Below are 16,324 nucleotides of genomic sequence, written 5' to 3'. Positions count from 1 at the left end.
ACCTCTCGGCCTCGCGTGTGGCGTCATGTGGTGTCACACTCTGGACGGAGACCTAGGGTGGGTGTGTCATGTCGCAGTGGCACCTGTGGTGCCCTGGTGGCTCAGAGCTGAGATGTCACAGGGGAGCGGTGGGTCAGCTCCAGTGCCGACCGTGGGATGTTTAAAAAATATGTATCGCGTTTAAAATGTGAGGTTTCGGTGTCGTAGGTTTAAAGTGAAAAAGGTGTCATGGTTCCGTCGGCTCCAAGAGCCTGTTCGGCACGGAGGGGGCCCCTGCGTGACAGGCACTGGCCGCGGCGTCACGGTGCGCGCCGTCGTGGGAAACGCACGGCAGGCTTCCCGGAGGAGGGGGCGGCGTGACCGGCTGAGCTGCTGGGCGTTTCGAGCCTGTTCCGACCAAGCCTGGTCCTGGTCCCGACCAAGACCAGAGTCTGCAGGAGGTGCCTGGGAGCATGAGCGAAAAGGGGTGACCTCTTCCCTTTTCTCTCCCCACCCCATAAAACAAAGAAATTGCCCCGGACTGACTTCCCACCAGCGGAAGCCGAGAAACGGGGAAGTGCAGCCCCAGGTAGGCGCGCCGGCCTCCGCCGGAGCCTTCCGCCCGGCCGGGCCCTGTCTGCACCGGGCCCCAGGCCACTCCCCCACCTGCCGGACCCCGAATGAGCAGCCCTGGGACCCCAATCGATGCTGGCTGCGCTTGGGGCCTCGCATCTGCCTGCTGGGCTGGGGGTTCTGGGTTCCCCGTCTGGCTGGCTGATGCCCCCACCTCCGTGAGGCCTGGCAGGACCCTCGAGCAGCCCCGGCCTTGGCTGGTTACGGAGCCTCCCGCTGGCCCTGCCCCACTTGCCAGGTGTGTGTTCCTGGACAGATGCGCGTCCGGCGGCCAGGTGCGCCTCCGTCAGACGGTGCGCTCTGCCAGGGCAGGGCAGGTGCTGCAGACCTGGCGCCCTCACGCTGTGAGCTTTGCTTTCTCTCAGGTGTGCACCTCGCTCGTCAGTGGTTCTATGACTGACCGGCTGTGGGGCTCAGGACACTTCCGTTTTTGGGGCCACAGCTGCTGAAGAGCGGCCGGGCGGGCGCCGGCCGAGGGGCGGCCTGGCTCCGCGATGCTGCGTCTCCCCGCCCTCCTCAGACTCCGGAGTAGGCTCCGTGCGTCCTCAGCGTTCCCACAGCAACAGCTATGTGAGGTCAGCATTATTTCAGATTCCTTTTCTCTTCCGTGTACAAGCAACTTTCTCCCTGATGGAATTAGCATGGTTTTCTTACTGCGAAATCTCTGTGAAGTACGCGAGTGAGTTTTAAGCTGCCCTGGTTGAGCACAACTTTCACGGAGTTTGCTGTGGAGACGCAGTCCTGTGAGGCCGCCGTCACCCACGCAGGGGCACGGGGCCTCCTGTTCGTCCCAGGGCTCCGCCCGACTCTGAGGGTCCGTGTTCCCGGCCAGCGAATGTGCTTGTTCACAGGGCACACCAGTCGGTGAAGTCTGCGCCGACGCGTTTGGCTCCGGTGCCCGAGGCTCTGGCCCGTCCATCGTGGGGCCGGGAACCGGCGGCCACTCCAAGGGACTCGGGCATGAAACTGGTGTCTCGACTTTAAACGGTCCAGGTCCTCGATTCGAAGCCTGCTGTGGCCCCTCCCTGAACGTCAGCTTTATCTGAGTCTGTAAAGCCAGGTGTGGGGGACGGTTTTGGCCGCTGTCCCCGAAAGGCTGACCCAGGATGGAAGCGGCACATCTGCCTCTGCCTTCGGGTCTGGGGCCAGTCGGGCGGAGGTGTGGACCGTGCCGCAGTGAGGGGTGAGTGCAGCGGGAGGTCCCTGGGGCCTCGGCGGCTGTGGTGGCGTCTCTGTCACGCCGGGCGCCAGCAGCAGGAGGAGCGGAAGGGGCAGTGGCAGTGGGAGCCCCTTCCGCTCTCTGGCCTCCTGTCCCAGCCCGTGGAACGCGAGGCAGTGGCGGCTTCTGCACGGGGCCCTCGCGAGTGGTTCCCGCTGGCGTTTGACAGCCGAGGACTGGCGGAAGACGCTGCGTCGTGACGGATTTTAGGAAATAAAGGGCCGTCTGTGCGAGGCCGGGCGGAGTCCGCCCTCGACGTCCAGTCCCGTCGCCTGGACACGGGCTGTCCTTGCATGTGACGAGCCTAGGTCTCCACCATTAAACACGCCTTGGGTGACTAACCAGCGGGGAAGTGGGCAGTTACTAGGGAAAGTCACATGTCATAACGTCGTCATGCTCAGGGAGTCTCGGAGGTGAACGTGTCCCCAGAATTCAGTCATTAGAATCCTGACCCCCGGGCCTCAGAATGCCAGTTACTGTGGATGTAATTAGCTCTGGAGGAGGGTGGCCCTTCATCCAACGGGACCAGTCTCATAATAAGGGGACATTGGGACAGGTGTGTGCACAGGGAGGACACCGTGTGCCGGCAGAGGCGGAGATGGGGTGATGCGTCTGCAAGCCCAGGGCTGCCAAGGGTCGTTGCCACCAGCGGAAGCTGGGGAGGCAGGACACGGCCTCCCGTGGGGCTGGCAGGGGCAGCAGGCCTGCCGACACCCTGGTCTGGGACGGGGGCCTCCGGCTGTGCTAGGGCAGAGTGATGTGTTCCGGCCGCCTGGTGGGTGGCACTTTGTCCCTGGGGAGCTGATGCAGAAGCAGAGGGAGGGGCTGCGGCGGGCAGGGCGGGAGACGTCCCCGGATTCAGGGGCCCCCGGCTTCCCGCAGAGAGCCCGGAAGCGCCGGTGCCCTCGTGTGCCCCCCGCCCGGAAACGCCTGGGGCTGAGCCGGACGCAGGCCGACCTCCCCGTGGACGTGCGCGGGCGGCGGCGGCTCGGCATGCACTCTTCTTCGTGGCTTTAAGGACGTTCCTTCGAGGGCGCGGGACGGGGACACAGGTCGTCCAGCCCCCGGTTCCCGTCGGGGTGACAGAGCCCCTCCGACTGCTCGCGGGCGCTTTCCCGGTCCCTGGACCGTCTGCCGCGTGCGCGTGCGCGTGCGCCGTGTGCCTGACTCTCCGCTTCTCCCCCGCAGGGTCTGTAGAAGAGGTGACCGCGGACTCCCGATGAACGACCGGAAGGAAGATATGGAAATCGCGTCCCACTACCGGCACCTGCTGCGTGAGCTGGACGAGCAGAGGCAGCACGGCGTCCTGTGTGACGCGTGTGTGGTCGTGGAGGGCAAGGTCTTCAAGGCGCACAAGAACGTCCTGCTCGGCAGCAGCCGCTACTTCAAGACGCTGTACTGCCAGGTGCAGAAGACGGCCGACCAGGCCACGGTCACGCACCTGGACATCGTCACGGCCCAGGGCTTCAAGGCCATCATCGACTTCATGTACTCCGCCCACCTGGCCCTCACCAGCAGGAACGTCATCGAGGTGATGTCCGCCGCCAGCTTCCTGCAGATGACGGACATCGTGCAGGCGTGCCACGACTTCATCAAGGCCGCGCTGGACATCAGCATCAAGCCGGACGCCTCGGACGAGCTGGCCGAGTTCGAGGTGGGCGCCCCGTCGGGCAGCAGCACGGACGCGCTCATCTCGGCCGTGATGGCCGGAAGGAGCATCTCCCCGTGGCTGGCCCGGCGCACGAGCCCCACCAACTCGTCCGGGGACTCGGCCATCGCCAGCTGCCACGAGGGGGGCAGCAGCTACGGCAGGGAGGACCCGGAGCCCAAGGCCGACGGCTCCGACGACGTCTCCTCGCAGTCGCTGTGGCCGGGCGACGTGGGCTACGGGTCCCTGCGCGTCAAGGAGGAGCAGGCCTCGCCCACACACTACGCGGGGAGCGAGCCGCCCTCCGCCGGGGCCGGCGCGGCCCCGAACGCCTTCTCCGAGCAGGCCGCGGGGGACGGCTGGCAGCCCACGGGCCGGAGGAAGAACCGGAAGAACAAGGAGACGGTCCGGCACATCACTCAGCAGGTGGAGGCCGACAGCCGGGCCGGCTCCCCCGTGCCGTCCTTCCTTCCGACGTCCGGCTGGCCCTTCAGCAGCCGCGGCGACTCAAGTAAGCCTTCGGTTTGTGGCAGGTGGGGCGCGGCCGCTGCGGGGCGGGCGCCGTGGGCCCTGGGCTGCTCCTTTTGTCGCCGACGCGGCACGTTTCCGGCCGACGCCGGTGGCTTCCTGTGGGTCGCTTTTCACAGTAAATTGATGTGAGCGCAGGGAACGTGACCAGCATGTCCCAAGGGCCAGCGCAGTGCTGGTGCCTGGGGCGGGGCTTCTCTGGGACCGAGGGGGCTTAGCCAGAAACGTGGGTGACACCCGGAAGGAGCCCACAGGGTAGGTGTGAGGCCGGCTTCTCTGCAGAGCTTTTCACGCGTGCTGGTCGGGTGGATTAACTTTACGAGGTTTAAACGTTGAAAGTTTTAAGAGACGATGAAAATTAACGAAGCGCCGTGAATTAACGAAGCGCCGTGAAGGCGGGGTGGGGGAGGGGCGGGAGAGCGTCCTGCGGGCCTCACCTGGGCTGGGTCGTGATGGTGAATGTGGAACGTGGCATCCTGTGCACCTGTTTCATCCCAGTGAGAAGTTGGCCTTAACCCCAGGGGCTTGAGGACTTAGGGCCATAAAGCGCCCCTCGCAATGAGGGGTGTCCCCCATTTGCCAGCATGTGCGGGTTCCAACAGTTCAAAGCAGTGGAGGTGCTGCTCTCCCCCCGCGTCTGGGCCTCTCAGATCCTAGCCGAGGGGAGCTTCTTGTATCTGCCGCGCAGCCTAGTAAACGGCACGTTAAACCTTGACCGCCCGCCGGGGGCTCAGCACGCGGCAACCACAGCCACGCTGAGCCTTCCCGAGTGGCGGATGGGGCAGTGAGGGCCGCAGTGAGGGGTCGGGCCAGATCAGGGTGGCCCCTCCAGAAAGAAGGTGAGCAATCAACCGGGTGTGTGGGCAGGGGACAGAAGGCAGCATGCGGCCATCAGCCCTGAAAGAGGTCACGAAGGTGACCTGTGCCGTGTGCAGGGGGCACCCGCTCGCAGGGCCCCTGGAGCAGCCCCGACCTGCTCTCCTTAACGGGACGCATCCCCCAGGGCCCCGTGCACTGGAGCTTTTATTGTTGTCGTAAAACACACATGCCATAAACTTCACCCTTTTAACCATTTTTAAGTGTACGATTCCTTGGCGCTACGTGCGTTTACACTGTTGTGCAGCCGCCACTAAGATCCATTTCCAGAACTTTCCCCGGTCATCCCCAAACCGAGACCGTTCATTAGCTGTGCGGCCCCGGACGCAGCGGGGCCTGTGTCGTCCATTCTCGGTCTCAGTGCTGCTCCTGAGCACGGGGCGAGGCCAGCGCCCTCCATGGTCAGGAGGTGTCGCTGTGACCGGCGTCTCTCAGCCCGGGCTGGACACTGCCGTGGGGCTGTCCTGCGCCGTCGGCGGCGTCTCTGGCTTCTACGCACTGGACGCTGGTAGCAACCCCACCGCCCAGTGTGACAACCAAAAATGTCACCAGGCATTGCAGATGATCACGGCAGCAGCCTTCAGAGCCGTGGGACCCTAAGCGAGCCAAGTCCGAAGTCCCGGTGTCTGAACTGACAGCGTGACGAGCTGTGTCCCCTGCTGGCTGCTGGCCAGAGGCACGGTGGCGCCCCCGCCTGCCCCGGCTTCTCGGTCTCCCACCCGCTCTGACACCTGAGAAGCAGCGGTCCATGCCGCTGACGAGGACGGGGGCTCCGGGCCGAACTTCCCAAGGCGACCAGTGCCTTCACCGCTGTCATGAGTCACCGTCACCCACAGGCTGTGACGCGGGAGGCCTTGATTAGCAAGTCCATCGACACACTAAGAAATGTCGGCTGCTTGCGCCTGTGGGTTTGACGTTTTAAATGCAGTTGTCGAGCAGAAGGTGTTTTTAGAATCCAACAAGTGACTTTGGCTGTGTACTTTTGTTAATGTCTTGAAGCCCGCAGGTTGCCAAGGCAACCGAGAGCCGCTCCTGCCAGATCATCCGAGTTGCTAAGAGAGGACGGGAGGTTGTGGGCTCGCGGAGGATGGTGCTGCCGGCCTGGGCGGCCGCTCCCCCTCCGCCCTGGCCCGGGGCGGCTTTGGAGGTGCAGGGTGTGCTCCCCACTGGAGGTCCAAGCTGTGCTCCCCCTGGAGGTCAGGCTGCTACGTCCTGGAGAGCAGCTTTTATTCTCGTCCTGCATCTAGGCCCGCCTCCCGAGGGAACGTGTCGGGCAGTTCCCGCATGCGGTTCAGGGCGATGGATGTGGACCTTGGGACGTCTGGCCCTGCAGCTAGGGCCACCCGCCCTGACCCCTCTGTGTGTCCCCACCTCGGCTTGTGACTGGGGCCCATCAGTGTTTGGAGTGGGTTTTCCGGCCCAGCAGCTCCCGGGTGGAATTCGCGCGTGATCGCAGAGGCTGGTTTGCGAGGCCTGAGGGCACACTGTACGCACAGCTGGGGTGTGGGTCCGGCTCCCCCCGGGGGCGGCTGCATCGTCCCCGCGCCCGTGACCCCGGGGCGTCTTGGCCTTCGCTCAGGTGGGTGCGCAGCTCCTCGCTCAGAACCTGGCAGAGGAAGAGCCCAGGCCCCTGGTCCAACGCCCGCATGCGTCCCCCAGAGGCCTGCAGACAGGAAGTCCCGTAAGTCGAGTGGAAGCTGCAGGCTGGTAAAGTGGATGTTTGTAGCTGGACTGAGGTGGATCAGGACATGGGGCTTAAGGACACTCGGGGGCCATAGAGCACTTCAGGTGGGGGAGGGTGGCCTTCCTGGTTCCCAGCCTCCTCCCTGCTCGGAGATGGAGCAGGTGGCCCAGCCCCTCGGAGCCCGTCCCTGGAGCCGGAGGAGGAGCTGGCTGGCGGAAGGTCCGCAGCTGACGGCCTCAGGTGAGACCGTCAGACCTGGCCCAGGCGCTGTCCCTCAGGACACGGCCCGGGGACTCGTTTGGAGAAGCGGGAGCCTCGTGAATTTGAGTGGCCGTTGCCCACGCCCAGGGCCACCCGCGTCTTTCAGCACCGTCGTCACCGCTGGAGGGAAACCGTCTTGCTTCACATGACGTATATTTCGGGCGAAGGGGTCTGGATGAGAAGCGCCCCATGTGTCCGGCTGGGACTGGACCTGCCCGCAGGGGCAGCAGAGGACGCCCCGGCCCCACCCCGCGTGTCGGGCCCCGCGAGCAGCGTCTGACCCCGGGCCGGCCGTTCGCGGCCTCGGTTCGGCCGGCCGAGGATGGGAAACAGGGTTGGGAAGCCCCTCGGCTGGGAGTGTGAAACCCTGTTTTCGGTTCGAGCGGGTTCAGTGCTCCGGTCTGTAACCCGCGGGCCGAAGGGCTGACTGCGTTTATCGGGAAAACCCGCTGGAGTGGACGCGCGCCGTCCCAACCTGCCTCGTTCGCTCAGGCGTCAGCTGCGTCTGCTTCACGACGCGTTGTCGGGCCGTTGTCCAAAACCCACCTCGCTCCCTGAGCGTCTCACAGTCAGTGGCCGACGCCTGTACCCTCCGTCCCCAAACGCTCACCGGGCGTTTGCTCGAGTTCAACCAGCGATTACGTTTTTAAGGTCAGTTCTCACACCGGGACTCTGCCACCCCCAAATGTGCCTTTCGATGATAAGGTTTGGTGAATGCACACAGCCGAACCGCTGCCCCCTCCGCCTCTGGCCGTGGGTCTGTGCTCCCCCCCCCCGAGGACCAGAGTCTGGCTTTTCCGTCACAGGGCGACTCGGCCCGTTTAGCGCTTCGTCCGGCGTCACCGTGCGCTTGTGCCGTCGCGTCTCCCGGTGGCCCACACCTTCGGGGATGTGGTGTGTGTTCTGTCGCCCGAACACACCAGTGTGTGTTTGTCCAGCCTCTTGTCAGCCGGCATCTGGGCTGTTGCCAGCTTTCACGATTATGAATGAAGCTTCTGTGACTCTTTCTGGCGGGTCTATTCTGGCGACGTATGGCGACGTACATGTTCGTTTGTCTTGAGTAGATGCCCAGGGGTGCGGTGCCTGGGTCAGCGGCGAGGGCAGACTTCTTCCCAAGTGGTCACGAGCACCCCCAACAACCTGAGCAGAGTCCAGGCTGCTGCACGCTCCGCAGCCGAGCGTGTTGTCCGTCATTATAGTTTTAAGCACTCCAGTGGCTGAGTTTGGACAAATGCATAACACTCCTGCCCTCGGGAGAGAGACCAGGTCCACCAGCGGGCATGTTCCCTCCTGCCCTTCCAGTCAGACCCGCACCACCCACCCCCCGCCCCGTGACCCCGAAACAGCCCTGCCTGGCTCTCGTCACCAGAGCGGCCAGCTCGGGGGCCGTAAGCAGAGAGCAGCATCACACAGAGCTGCGCCGTGTCCGGCTCACTTCACTCTGCTTCTCTTCTTTCCGTTTCGAGGTGTCTGTCAGAGGTGGCAGCGAGGCCCTGTGTACCCCTTACGCTGTCACCCGCAATGGCAGCATCTTGCTCGTCACAGGCAGCGCCACAGCCGGGGTACAGCCTGCAGCCTGAGCCCCCAGCCACGGCGTCACTGCCACCGAGGGCCCCGGTCGCCTCCTCCCCCCGCGCCGGCAGCCACGGCTCCGTCCCACGTCTGTGATTTCCAACCTGCTTTTGAGTTTCATTCACGCTGTCGTGGGCATCGATAAGTCACCCTTTAACTGCCAAGGACCATCCCGTTCTGTGCCCAAAACAGTTTGTTTATTTGCTCAGCTGTCGATGGACATTTGGTTATTTCGGGGCTTTTTGGCCACTGAGGATAACGCTGCTGTGGACGACCAGTCTCCGTGTGGACGTGTGTTCTGGTCCCTCTCAGGTCCAGGCTCCGGAGTGGAGGGCTGGGCCGCCTCCGGACGCGGTGGATCTGGACAGGCCGTCCAGCTTCCTGGCTCCGTGTCCTGGGCCCGCGGCCGCCTCCCTGGCCATGAAGTCCCGCCATCAGGGACCCATGTGGACATGGGCGTTCGAGCAAAAACCGTGTTCCGGGTGGACCGTGCGTCCTGAGGGTCACGTCGGTGAAGCGCAGCCGTGCCGTGCTGACCCCGGCACCGTCCCTCGGGCTCTGTTAAACGGCCGTAGCTTTTCTGTAACGGTCATAGGAGCCCACTTTGTGGCGTTGCACGTCAAACTCTCATCTGCCCACGGATTAGTCGCAATGTAAATATCACTTTCGACTTCCTATTCTGTTTGCAGAATTTTGTTCATTACGCTGTCGTCTTAAATTCCTCTTTCTGAATTCAAGCTGCGGTCGAGACAGACCCGGGAAGGCCAGAGCTTCTGCATTTGCTCTCCCGGAGCAGGGTTTGGCGGAGTCCCCGCCAGCCACCCCTCTGTCCCGGGAGTGTCCAGGGCCCGCCCCAGACGTGGTCCTTTCTGGGCACTTTCCCTCTGCCTTCTCACTTGAGGAGGAGCGAACTCCGGAAGGACCAGCCCGGCCTCCGCTTCCAAAAGCGAACGCGGGAGCAGAGACGGCAGCTCGTCTCGTGGGGGCCGGGGCGTCGCGGGGCGCGGGGGTGAGTCTCCCTCAGCCGTGGCAGCTGCAGCCTGGGCCGGCACGGGAGGTCGTTTTAACGTGAGGAGGGGCCCTGCGCGTCATTCCCAGAGACCGTGTGGCTCTCCTTTCCTTGCGGCTGGACCGCAGGGGTGGGGCCGTCTCCCGTTTTGTCACAGAACGCTGCGGGGGCATAGGTCATAGGTCATGAGTGGAGCGCCGCCTCTTCCCTCTAGGCTGCCGTGCGCCCGCCCTTCTGTGTGTGGAAGTCATGATGCCGAAGGTGGTTTCACAGGTGGCCTCGGGTCTGGTCCCCAGCCTGGAGCCTGAAGCCGGCTCTGAGCCGAGTCCCCGCCCAAGGCCTTGGCCGTGAGGTCACCGCATCCCGGGGGCTTGTGCGGGCAGGACCGGTGGGACCTCATGAGCAGCTGGGTGGTCAGGGTGTGGCCCCGGCTCCTCAGTCTGCCCCTCCCCGTCCTGGAGGGCCCCGAAATGATCTCCTGTCTCTTTCCTCCGCAGACGTGGACCTGGCCGTCACCGAGGCCGGCAGCTCCGACAGCCGCGGGGAGAGGGCCGACCTCTATGCCCATGGGGACGAAGGCCTCCTGGGTGGAGAAGCCAGCTACCTGGGCCCGCCCCTCACCCCCGAGAAGGACGACGCCCTGCAGCAGGCCACCACGGTGGCCAACCTGCGGGCCGCGCTCATGAGTAAGAACAGCCTGCTGTCGCTGAAGGCCGACGTGCTGGGGGATGACAGCTCCCTCCTGCTGGAGTACCTGCCCAAAGGCGCGCACTCCCTGTCCCGTAAGTGCCCTGCCGCCGGCGGGGAGGACGCAGCCGCGTCAGGCGAGGGGAGCGTGTGGGTCGGCCATCGGCTGTGGGCTGGGCGCAGGTCTGTCAGGGAGGTCACGGGGCGCGCGTGCTGGTGCCCGGAGCTGGAAGGCAGTGGACGTGGGCCGTCAGGGTGACGGGGAGGGGACAGCGTGCTTGTTCGACCTCTCAGGCTTGACCCTGGGGTTACTAAACCTGCAACCTGACCGAGCTGAGGGCCGGCAGTGGGCAGGCCAGGGACGCAGAGCCCTGCGTGAGTCAGGACACTCTGGCAAGGGGCACAGAGCCTCCGTGCAGAGGGCAGGCCAGCTCTCTCTGGGGGCGCCCGTCCCCTCTTCACACTGTGACCCGCCGTGTGGGGAGAGATTTGAGGGGCTTTCATCTCCTCGCTGTGTCCCCCTGGACAATGCTGGTGGTGCAAATGGTTAGCGGTGGACGCCGTGCCCACAACCTAAATGTGTCCAGCCTCGCTCTGGCCGCCCACCCAGGAAGTGGGCTCCCTTGTGATGTCCCGCCCACAAAACACGAGAGCATGTAGCTTTCACACCCACCTGTCCGCCAGCCTGAGAGCGAGCTGCTTTCCCGTGTCGTGGGTGCTCTGGGGGGGAGCTCTGGGGAGCTGTCTGGGGACGCTGCTAGAGGAGACTCTGAGTGTGTCCCCAGGGAGAAGCCCCCGCTTTGTGGGCAGCTGTGCTCAGTGCAGGCATCAGAGGGACGAGGCGTGGCCCAGGTCTCCCTGGGGGGCACGGGGACGCAGTGTATAGAGCCTGCGGGGCGCTACACCCCAGGTGGCTCTGGGGTCAGTGCGTGGGGGGCATCACGTGGGGCGCTTTGCTGAGCGCCGCAGGGCGAGCTGAACCACGGGCTGCCCGTGTGCTGGACGCCGGGGATCTGGGGTGCGTAGCTTTCCCTTAACCTTCACTTCAGAAAACGACCTTTTAACCTCTTTGTTTTCGTGAGCACTAAATTATTTAAGCTTTTGTGTCGGAGCGATGGAAGTTGCTCATGGCTGACAAAGACCAAAGTTGGAAAGTAACGTTCACGTCCCCTTCGTCACCGTGTGCCGGACCAAGACCTACTGCCACCGTCTGAGGCAGGCCGGACGCTCGGCCGGTCGTGAGGACGTGGCTGTGTGGTCAGACCAAGGCTGTCGGGTGGTGCGTGTGCTTCTAGAAACAGGTTGAGGCCTCGCTTCCCGCCTCTGGAAAACGGGTCCCGTCACTTACGCAGCTGCTGTGAATTCGAAACAGTCGCATTTGTAAGACGTGGAGCGGTCGAAGTTCCCGCAGCACGTGCCAGGTGCTCCAAGTGGCAGCCCCTCCCCCACTGGGCAATGGCTGCGTGTGGCAGAAGTTGTCGGGTACGTGCTGATCCCCGACCCCCGGACGGCCAACGACGGTGCTTCCGGGGCGTCTGGGGTTTGCGACAGGCAAGTCCAGCAGCTGGATGTGCAGCCGAGAGACTGGACAGGTTTTGTGAGGGACGAAGAAGGGCCGGGATGGGTGACGCCGGGGCCTTTGGCCGTGGAGAGGGCGGGGCGTCCGGCACCTTCGCCTCCGATGGCTCCCGCCGTCCCCCGTGGGCCTGGCCACTCCCGCCGTCCCCCGTGGGCCTGGACACTCCCGCTGTCCCCCGTGGGCCTGGCCACTCCCGCCGTCCCCCGTGGGCCTGGACACTCCCGCTGTCCCCCGTGGGCCTGGCCACTCCCGCCGTCCCCCGTGGGCCTGGCCACTCCCCGCCGTCCCCCGTGGTCCTGGACACTCCCGCCGTCCCCCGTGGGCCTGGCCACTCATCCCATCTCTCTAGCTGCTCCTGACACAGACACGGCCTGTTGCGGACTTGGAGGCACCAGCTCTGTGCTGCCCCCGCGTGGCTGATCCGCATCCGTCACGAGGCGTGAGGGCCGGGCAATGGCTCCCTGGTGCTTCTCTGCCCCTGGCGTCCGGCAGCCGGGGCTTGTCCGAAGGCGTTTGCTGCATCTGTGCAGGAACCATGCTGGGGCCGGGGCTCAGGGCTCCGACAGCCCCTAAACGCCGATCCCACCGCCTCTGGTCAGGCAGCGCGACCTGTGTGCCGTGTGTCTGACTCGGGGGCACTGTGAGCACCACACGGCCAAGGGCAAAATGCGCTCTGTCGGCTGGTGCCCTGGGCAGTGTCTCCCTTGTGCCTCGGTCCCTCCGTCCTGGCGCCCAGCAGAGGCCCAGACCCCTCCTCACAGCGGGGCTCACACCCAGTAATGCCACCGGGCAGGTGGCCACCCTGTTTCCCATCAGGTCTTCGCGTTGTCCTGCGTGGTCACGGTGCACGGTGTAGTCGGTCCCCACGCCGGGGTGGGGTCGCCAGCGCCCGCTCTGCCATCACACACGTGTCCCCACGGCTTAGAGGGAGCCGAGCGCTGGGGCGGGAAGTGCCACCCCTTCCGCGTCGAGCACCGTGACTGATTCAGGGGGAGTCGGCGACCGGGTCTGGTACTTGTTGTTTGTCACGTTTTAGTCTCTTTGCTTCCGAGTTCTGAGTTCACCCCTCTTCTAGTGAGAGTCTGCCCCCCGTGTCCCGTAACGGGTGAGCAGCTGGCAGAAGCCCCCGCCGGGCGGGCTGCAGGCTGACCACTGGGCTGCAGCGGACGGGACACCTGCTCAGCAGGCCGTAGGAGCTGGCGGTTATTTTAAAACATTATTTTCTGACATTCTCAGTAAAGCCTGCCTCTTTCCAGGCACGGGCTAAAATGAGAAATGAAAACACCCAGAAGAAAACATGATTTTTCTGGAATTCTGGGGTTCTCCCTCACCATAGCAGTTGGGTGGCCTTGGGGAAGCCAGGCGGACGCAGGCCGTGACTGTGGCCGGTACGGCATGTGCCAGCCAGCGGCGGTGCACCTTCTTGGTGGAGGAGAGGAGGGTTGCCGAACAGTGGCATTCGACGTCCACGTGTGTGGCATCTGCCCCCAGACATGCTGCCGCGGGCGTCGGGGCCCCGAACTCTCCCCAGCCCCCCGTCCACCGCCTCCTGTCTCTGGGCCGGCCACCACTGGCGGCACGTTTTGCGATCCGTGAAGATGCTGTGAACACAACCCGGCCACCTGCTGGGCATGGGCTGCGCTGTGCCCTGGGCCCCTCACCCACTGCGTCCAGGAGGGACCCTCTTCCCGGGGGCTACAGATGTGCCCGAGCCCCCAGGTCCCCCGTGGCGGCTGTGGTGTCGTGTCCTCCGGACTGTCAGCCTGATGTGCACGGGGCGTGTGCACGGAAGGGGCCCCGCGCACGTTTGCGAAGAGGACGGGTGGCCTCGAACCAGGCCTCACCGATGGCAGAGGCACCGCCACCCCGCTGCCCACTGCAGGAGCAGGGGGGGAGATGACACGTCCCCACGGGATGCGCCCCGCAGTCCCAGGCCTGTCCCCATGCGGGTCTGCTCGAGGGACACTGGTCTGGTGAGGGCAGATTTGCAAAAGAAAGAGAAAGAGGCTGCAGATGTTTGAGAGAACCATTAAACACGCAGGCTGTAAGTCGTAACCAACAGCCAGTGCTCAGAGGCCCTTTCTTGATGGTTCTGGAACCTTCTGGAAACAGTCTCCTCGTGTGCAGAAGTCTGAATTCGCGGGTGATCTCGTGCCCGGATCCTGGCACTTCCGCTGACTCCTCCCTGAGGGGACTCTGTGTTCTCCGTTTCGATTCTGTTTGACTTGATTCTTTCTGTTCTGCTGCCTTTTCCGGCGGCAGGCGGGGGTCCGGCCTGCTCACCGCTGTTCGCCGAGTGGACGCCGTGGATGCGTCGTTTGTGCACGAGGGGTCGTATCTGGGTGGGCGGCGGCGGGGTGGGACCGTGACCCGCGCGTCTGTGCCTTCTTGGGCTCTTGGAAGTGTCATGAGGACAGGGGGTCCCTGCATGGTTTTGGGGGAGCACACTGGAGAGGAACCGGCCCGCATGGGCCCCAGAGGCCGAGCGCCGTGGGGACAACGAGGACCCCCTGCGGCGTGGACGAGCGGATGCACCGAGTTCCTGTGAGCCTGGGGCGGTGGCCTCTGGGGCGGTGGCCCCGTGTCCCAGGCATGAGGTGAGAGTGGCTGCCACTGATTTTCATTCTGGCTGAGGTGGTTAAGTAAGGAGTCAGGGACGCGAGTCCTTCTGGACGGAGGGTGGACGCTGCGGTTCCAAACACTTTCCTGTGAAAGAGTCTGATGAGGTGACTGCACGTTTAGACCAACGGCCAGCCTGCCGCCCCCCGCCGGGCCCTTGCTTGCCCCTCGAGGCCGCGGGGCGCGTGCTCCCTGCCCTCACGGCGGTCCGGACTTTCTGGGCAGCAGCCCTCGTTGTGTCCTTGTGCCTCAGAGACCCCCAGCCCGGGCGGGTCTCGTGTGGAGACCCCGGCACCTCGTGTGGGGGTGGCAAGCTGGTGAAAGACCCCAGACGGCCAGGTCCAGCGAGACCGGGCTTTGTCAGGTGGCACTCGCTCACTGCCGGAAGGTCAAGGATGACGTTTCCAGGATGTTTCTGCTCGTTCCGTGGCTGAGACCATTTCCTGCATTCCCAGGCCTGGTGGCAGCCCAGGGCACAGGGGGAGCGTGAGGGCACAGTGGCCCTCAGCCTAGGATGCCACCCCGGTGACCAGCCAGGCCGAGGACAGCGCCAGCCCAGGTGGGACGTGTGCACGGCCACCCGGCCAGATCAGCTGTCCGGCCCAGTCCCACAAGTGCTCGGTGGGTCCGGGCGTGTGACCAGCTCTGTGAGAGCCACTGCTTCCCACGCTGCCCCCTCCCGACGCCCAGCCCAGCGGGTCGGAGGGGACCGTGGGGTTAGCCGGCTCACCTTCTGCAATGACAGCGTGCCACATGGAGTGCGATTGGTTTTCATATTTATATGGAAATGCCACTCTGAGGAATTCACTCAGGGGAAAGACGTGTGAGTCACGCAGCATCAGGTAAAGGCACCGGTCCCTGGCCGAGTGGCAGGCGGTGCTGGGCCACATGCGTCCCCGACCCCTAACCTGTGCACCCACGACGAGCTGGTCCTGCTCCTGACTGCACAGGGGCGGTGGATGTGCACACAGGGCTGTCTGTCTCGAGGGAAGGCGGGCCTTCCCGGCGGCGACTCCCTGCAGCTGGGTGCCGAGCGCCTTCCCCGCAGGGGGGCTTCGGTGGGAGGTGCCGCATCCTTCCCATGTGGATTTTTCTTTTGAGCATCCATTCGTTGAGAATTAATTGTAGCCTTCCTTTCCAGACATGTGACAGGTCGTCCTTGTGGTGACTGGACAGGGACCTGGTAAGTGGTGACAAAATCTACCTGCTCTCAGTCTCCCCGAGTTAGCCACGCCCCGCGGCTTGTAACTCATCTCTCTCGTTCTAGATCGATGCCCCTCGAGACCTGGAGACCTGGGCTCGGAGCGAGGCCCCCTCTGGACGTGGCTCCAGCCAGTGCTGGGTGGGTTCCTGGGGGCCAGCGCAGGGCGCAGGGCCTCCTTCCTGCACGCTGTGCGGGTGCCCCTCCCCGGGGCCTGAGGGGCATCTGCCCGCAGTCCTTGGGCGCTGACAAGCCAGCGGAGGACCCCTGAGGAAAACACCCGTGGAAACCGATACCTCCACTGTGTTGGATGATTTGGAGGCCAGGAAACCTTGACCAGGCGCCTCGTGCTGGAGCAGATGTCCCCACGGGCCCGCTGGTCAGGGCCAGATGGCCACTGGCCAGTGACAAAGCCACGTTGGGACAGGGCAGCTGCTGGGAGCGGAGACTAAGCGTCCACTTGTGCTTTTAACGCACTCATTCTTCGAACCCTCCGCGGGAGCCAGGTGAAGACCTCCCGGTGCCCACCTGGTGGGCAGGTGGGCAGGTGCGCCTGCGGCCTCCAGGCACGGGGTTTTGGGCGCTTGGGAGGACTGCCAACTTGTGAGGCAGAACGGGAAAGCAGGGACAGGGACCCGAGCCACCACCCATGGCGAGAGGAGCCAAATAGCTCTGACCACATTACCTCCTCGAAAGTTCGGCGGAGGAAGCCTAAGCGCGCCCCACGCGTGCCCCACGCGCGCCCCAGCATCCCCCTGCCGGCTGAAGGACACAGCCTCCGCGGTGAACCACCCAGACTGCTTCCCTTCGGACAGAGCGCCGTGTGTGC

General features: G+C 64.6%; 1 protein-coding gene across 1 annotated transcript in view; it reads left to right on the top strand.

Annotated features, from left to right (window-relative positions):
* Positions 1–3,022: 3,022 nt before the first annotated feature.
* Positions 3,023–16,324, top strand: part of ZBTB46 (zinc finger and BTB domain containing 46) — a 22,584-nt gene continuing 9,282 nt past the window's right edge. The window contains exons 1-2 of the mRNA XM_015597237.2: positions 3,023–3,990; positions 9,907–10,191. Coding sequence (XP_015452723.1) covers positions 3,051–3,990; positions 9,907–10,191 — 1,225 coding nt within the window. The 5' untranslated portion in view covers positions 3,023–3,050. The remainder of the gene's footprint in view (positions 3,991–9,906; positions 10,192–16,324) is intronic.

The sequence above is a fragment of the Pteropus alecto genome, unplaced genomic scaffold (assembly GCF_000325575.1).
Source record: "Pteropus alecto unplaced genomic scaffold, ASM32557v1 scaffold45, whole genome shotgun sequence".
NCBI classification, from domain to species: Eukaryota; Metazoa; Chordata; class Mammalia; order Chiroptera; family Pteropodidae; genus Pteropus; species Pteropus alecto.
The sequence above is the reverse complement of the archived record's forward strand: the minus strand, read 5'-3'. Positions and strand labels throughout refer to the sequence as shown.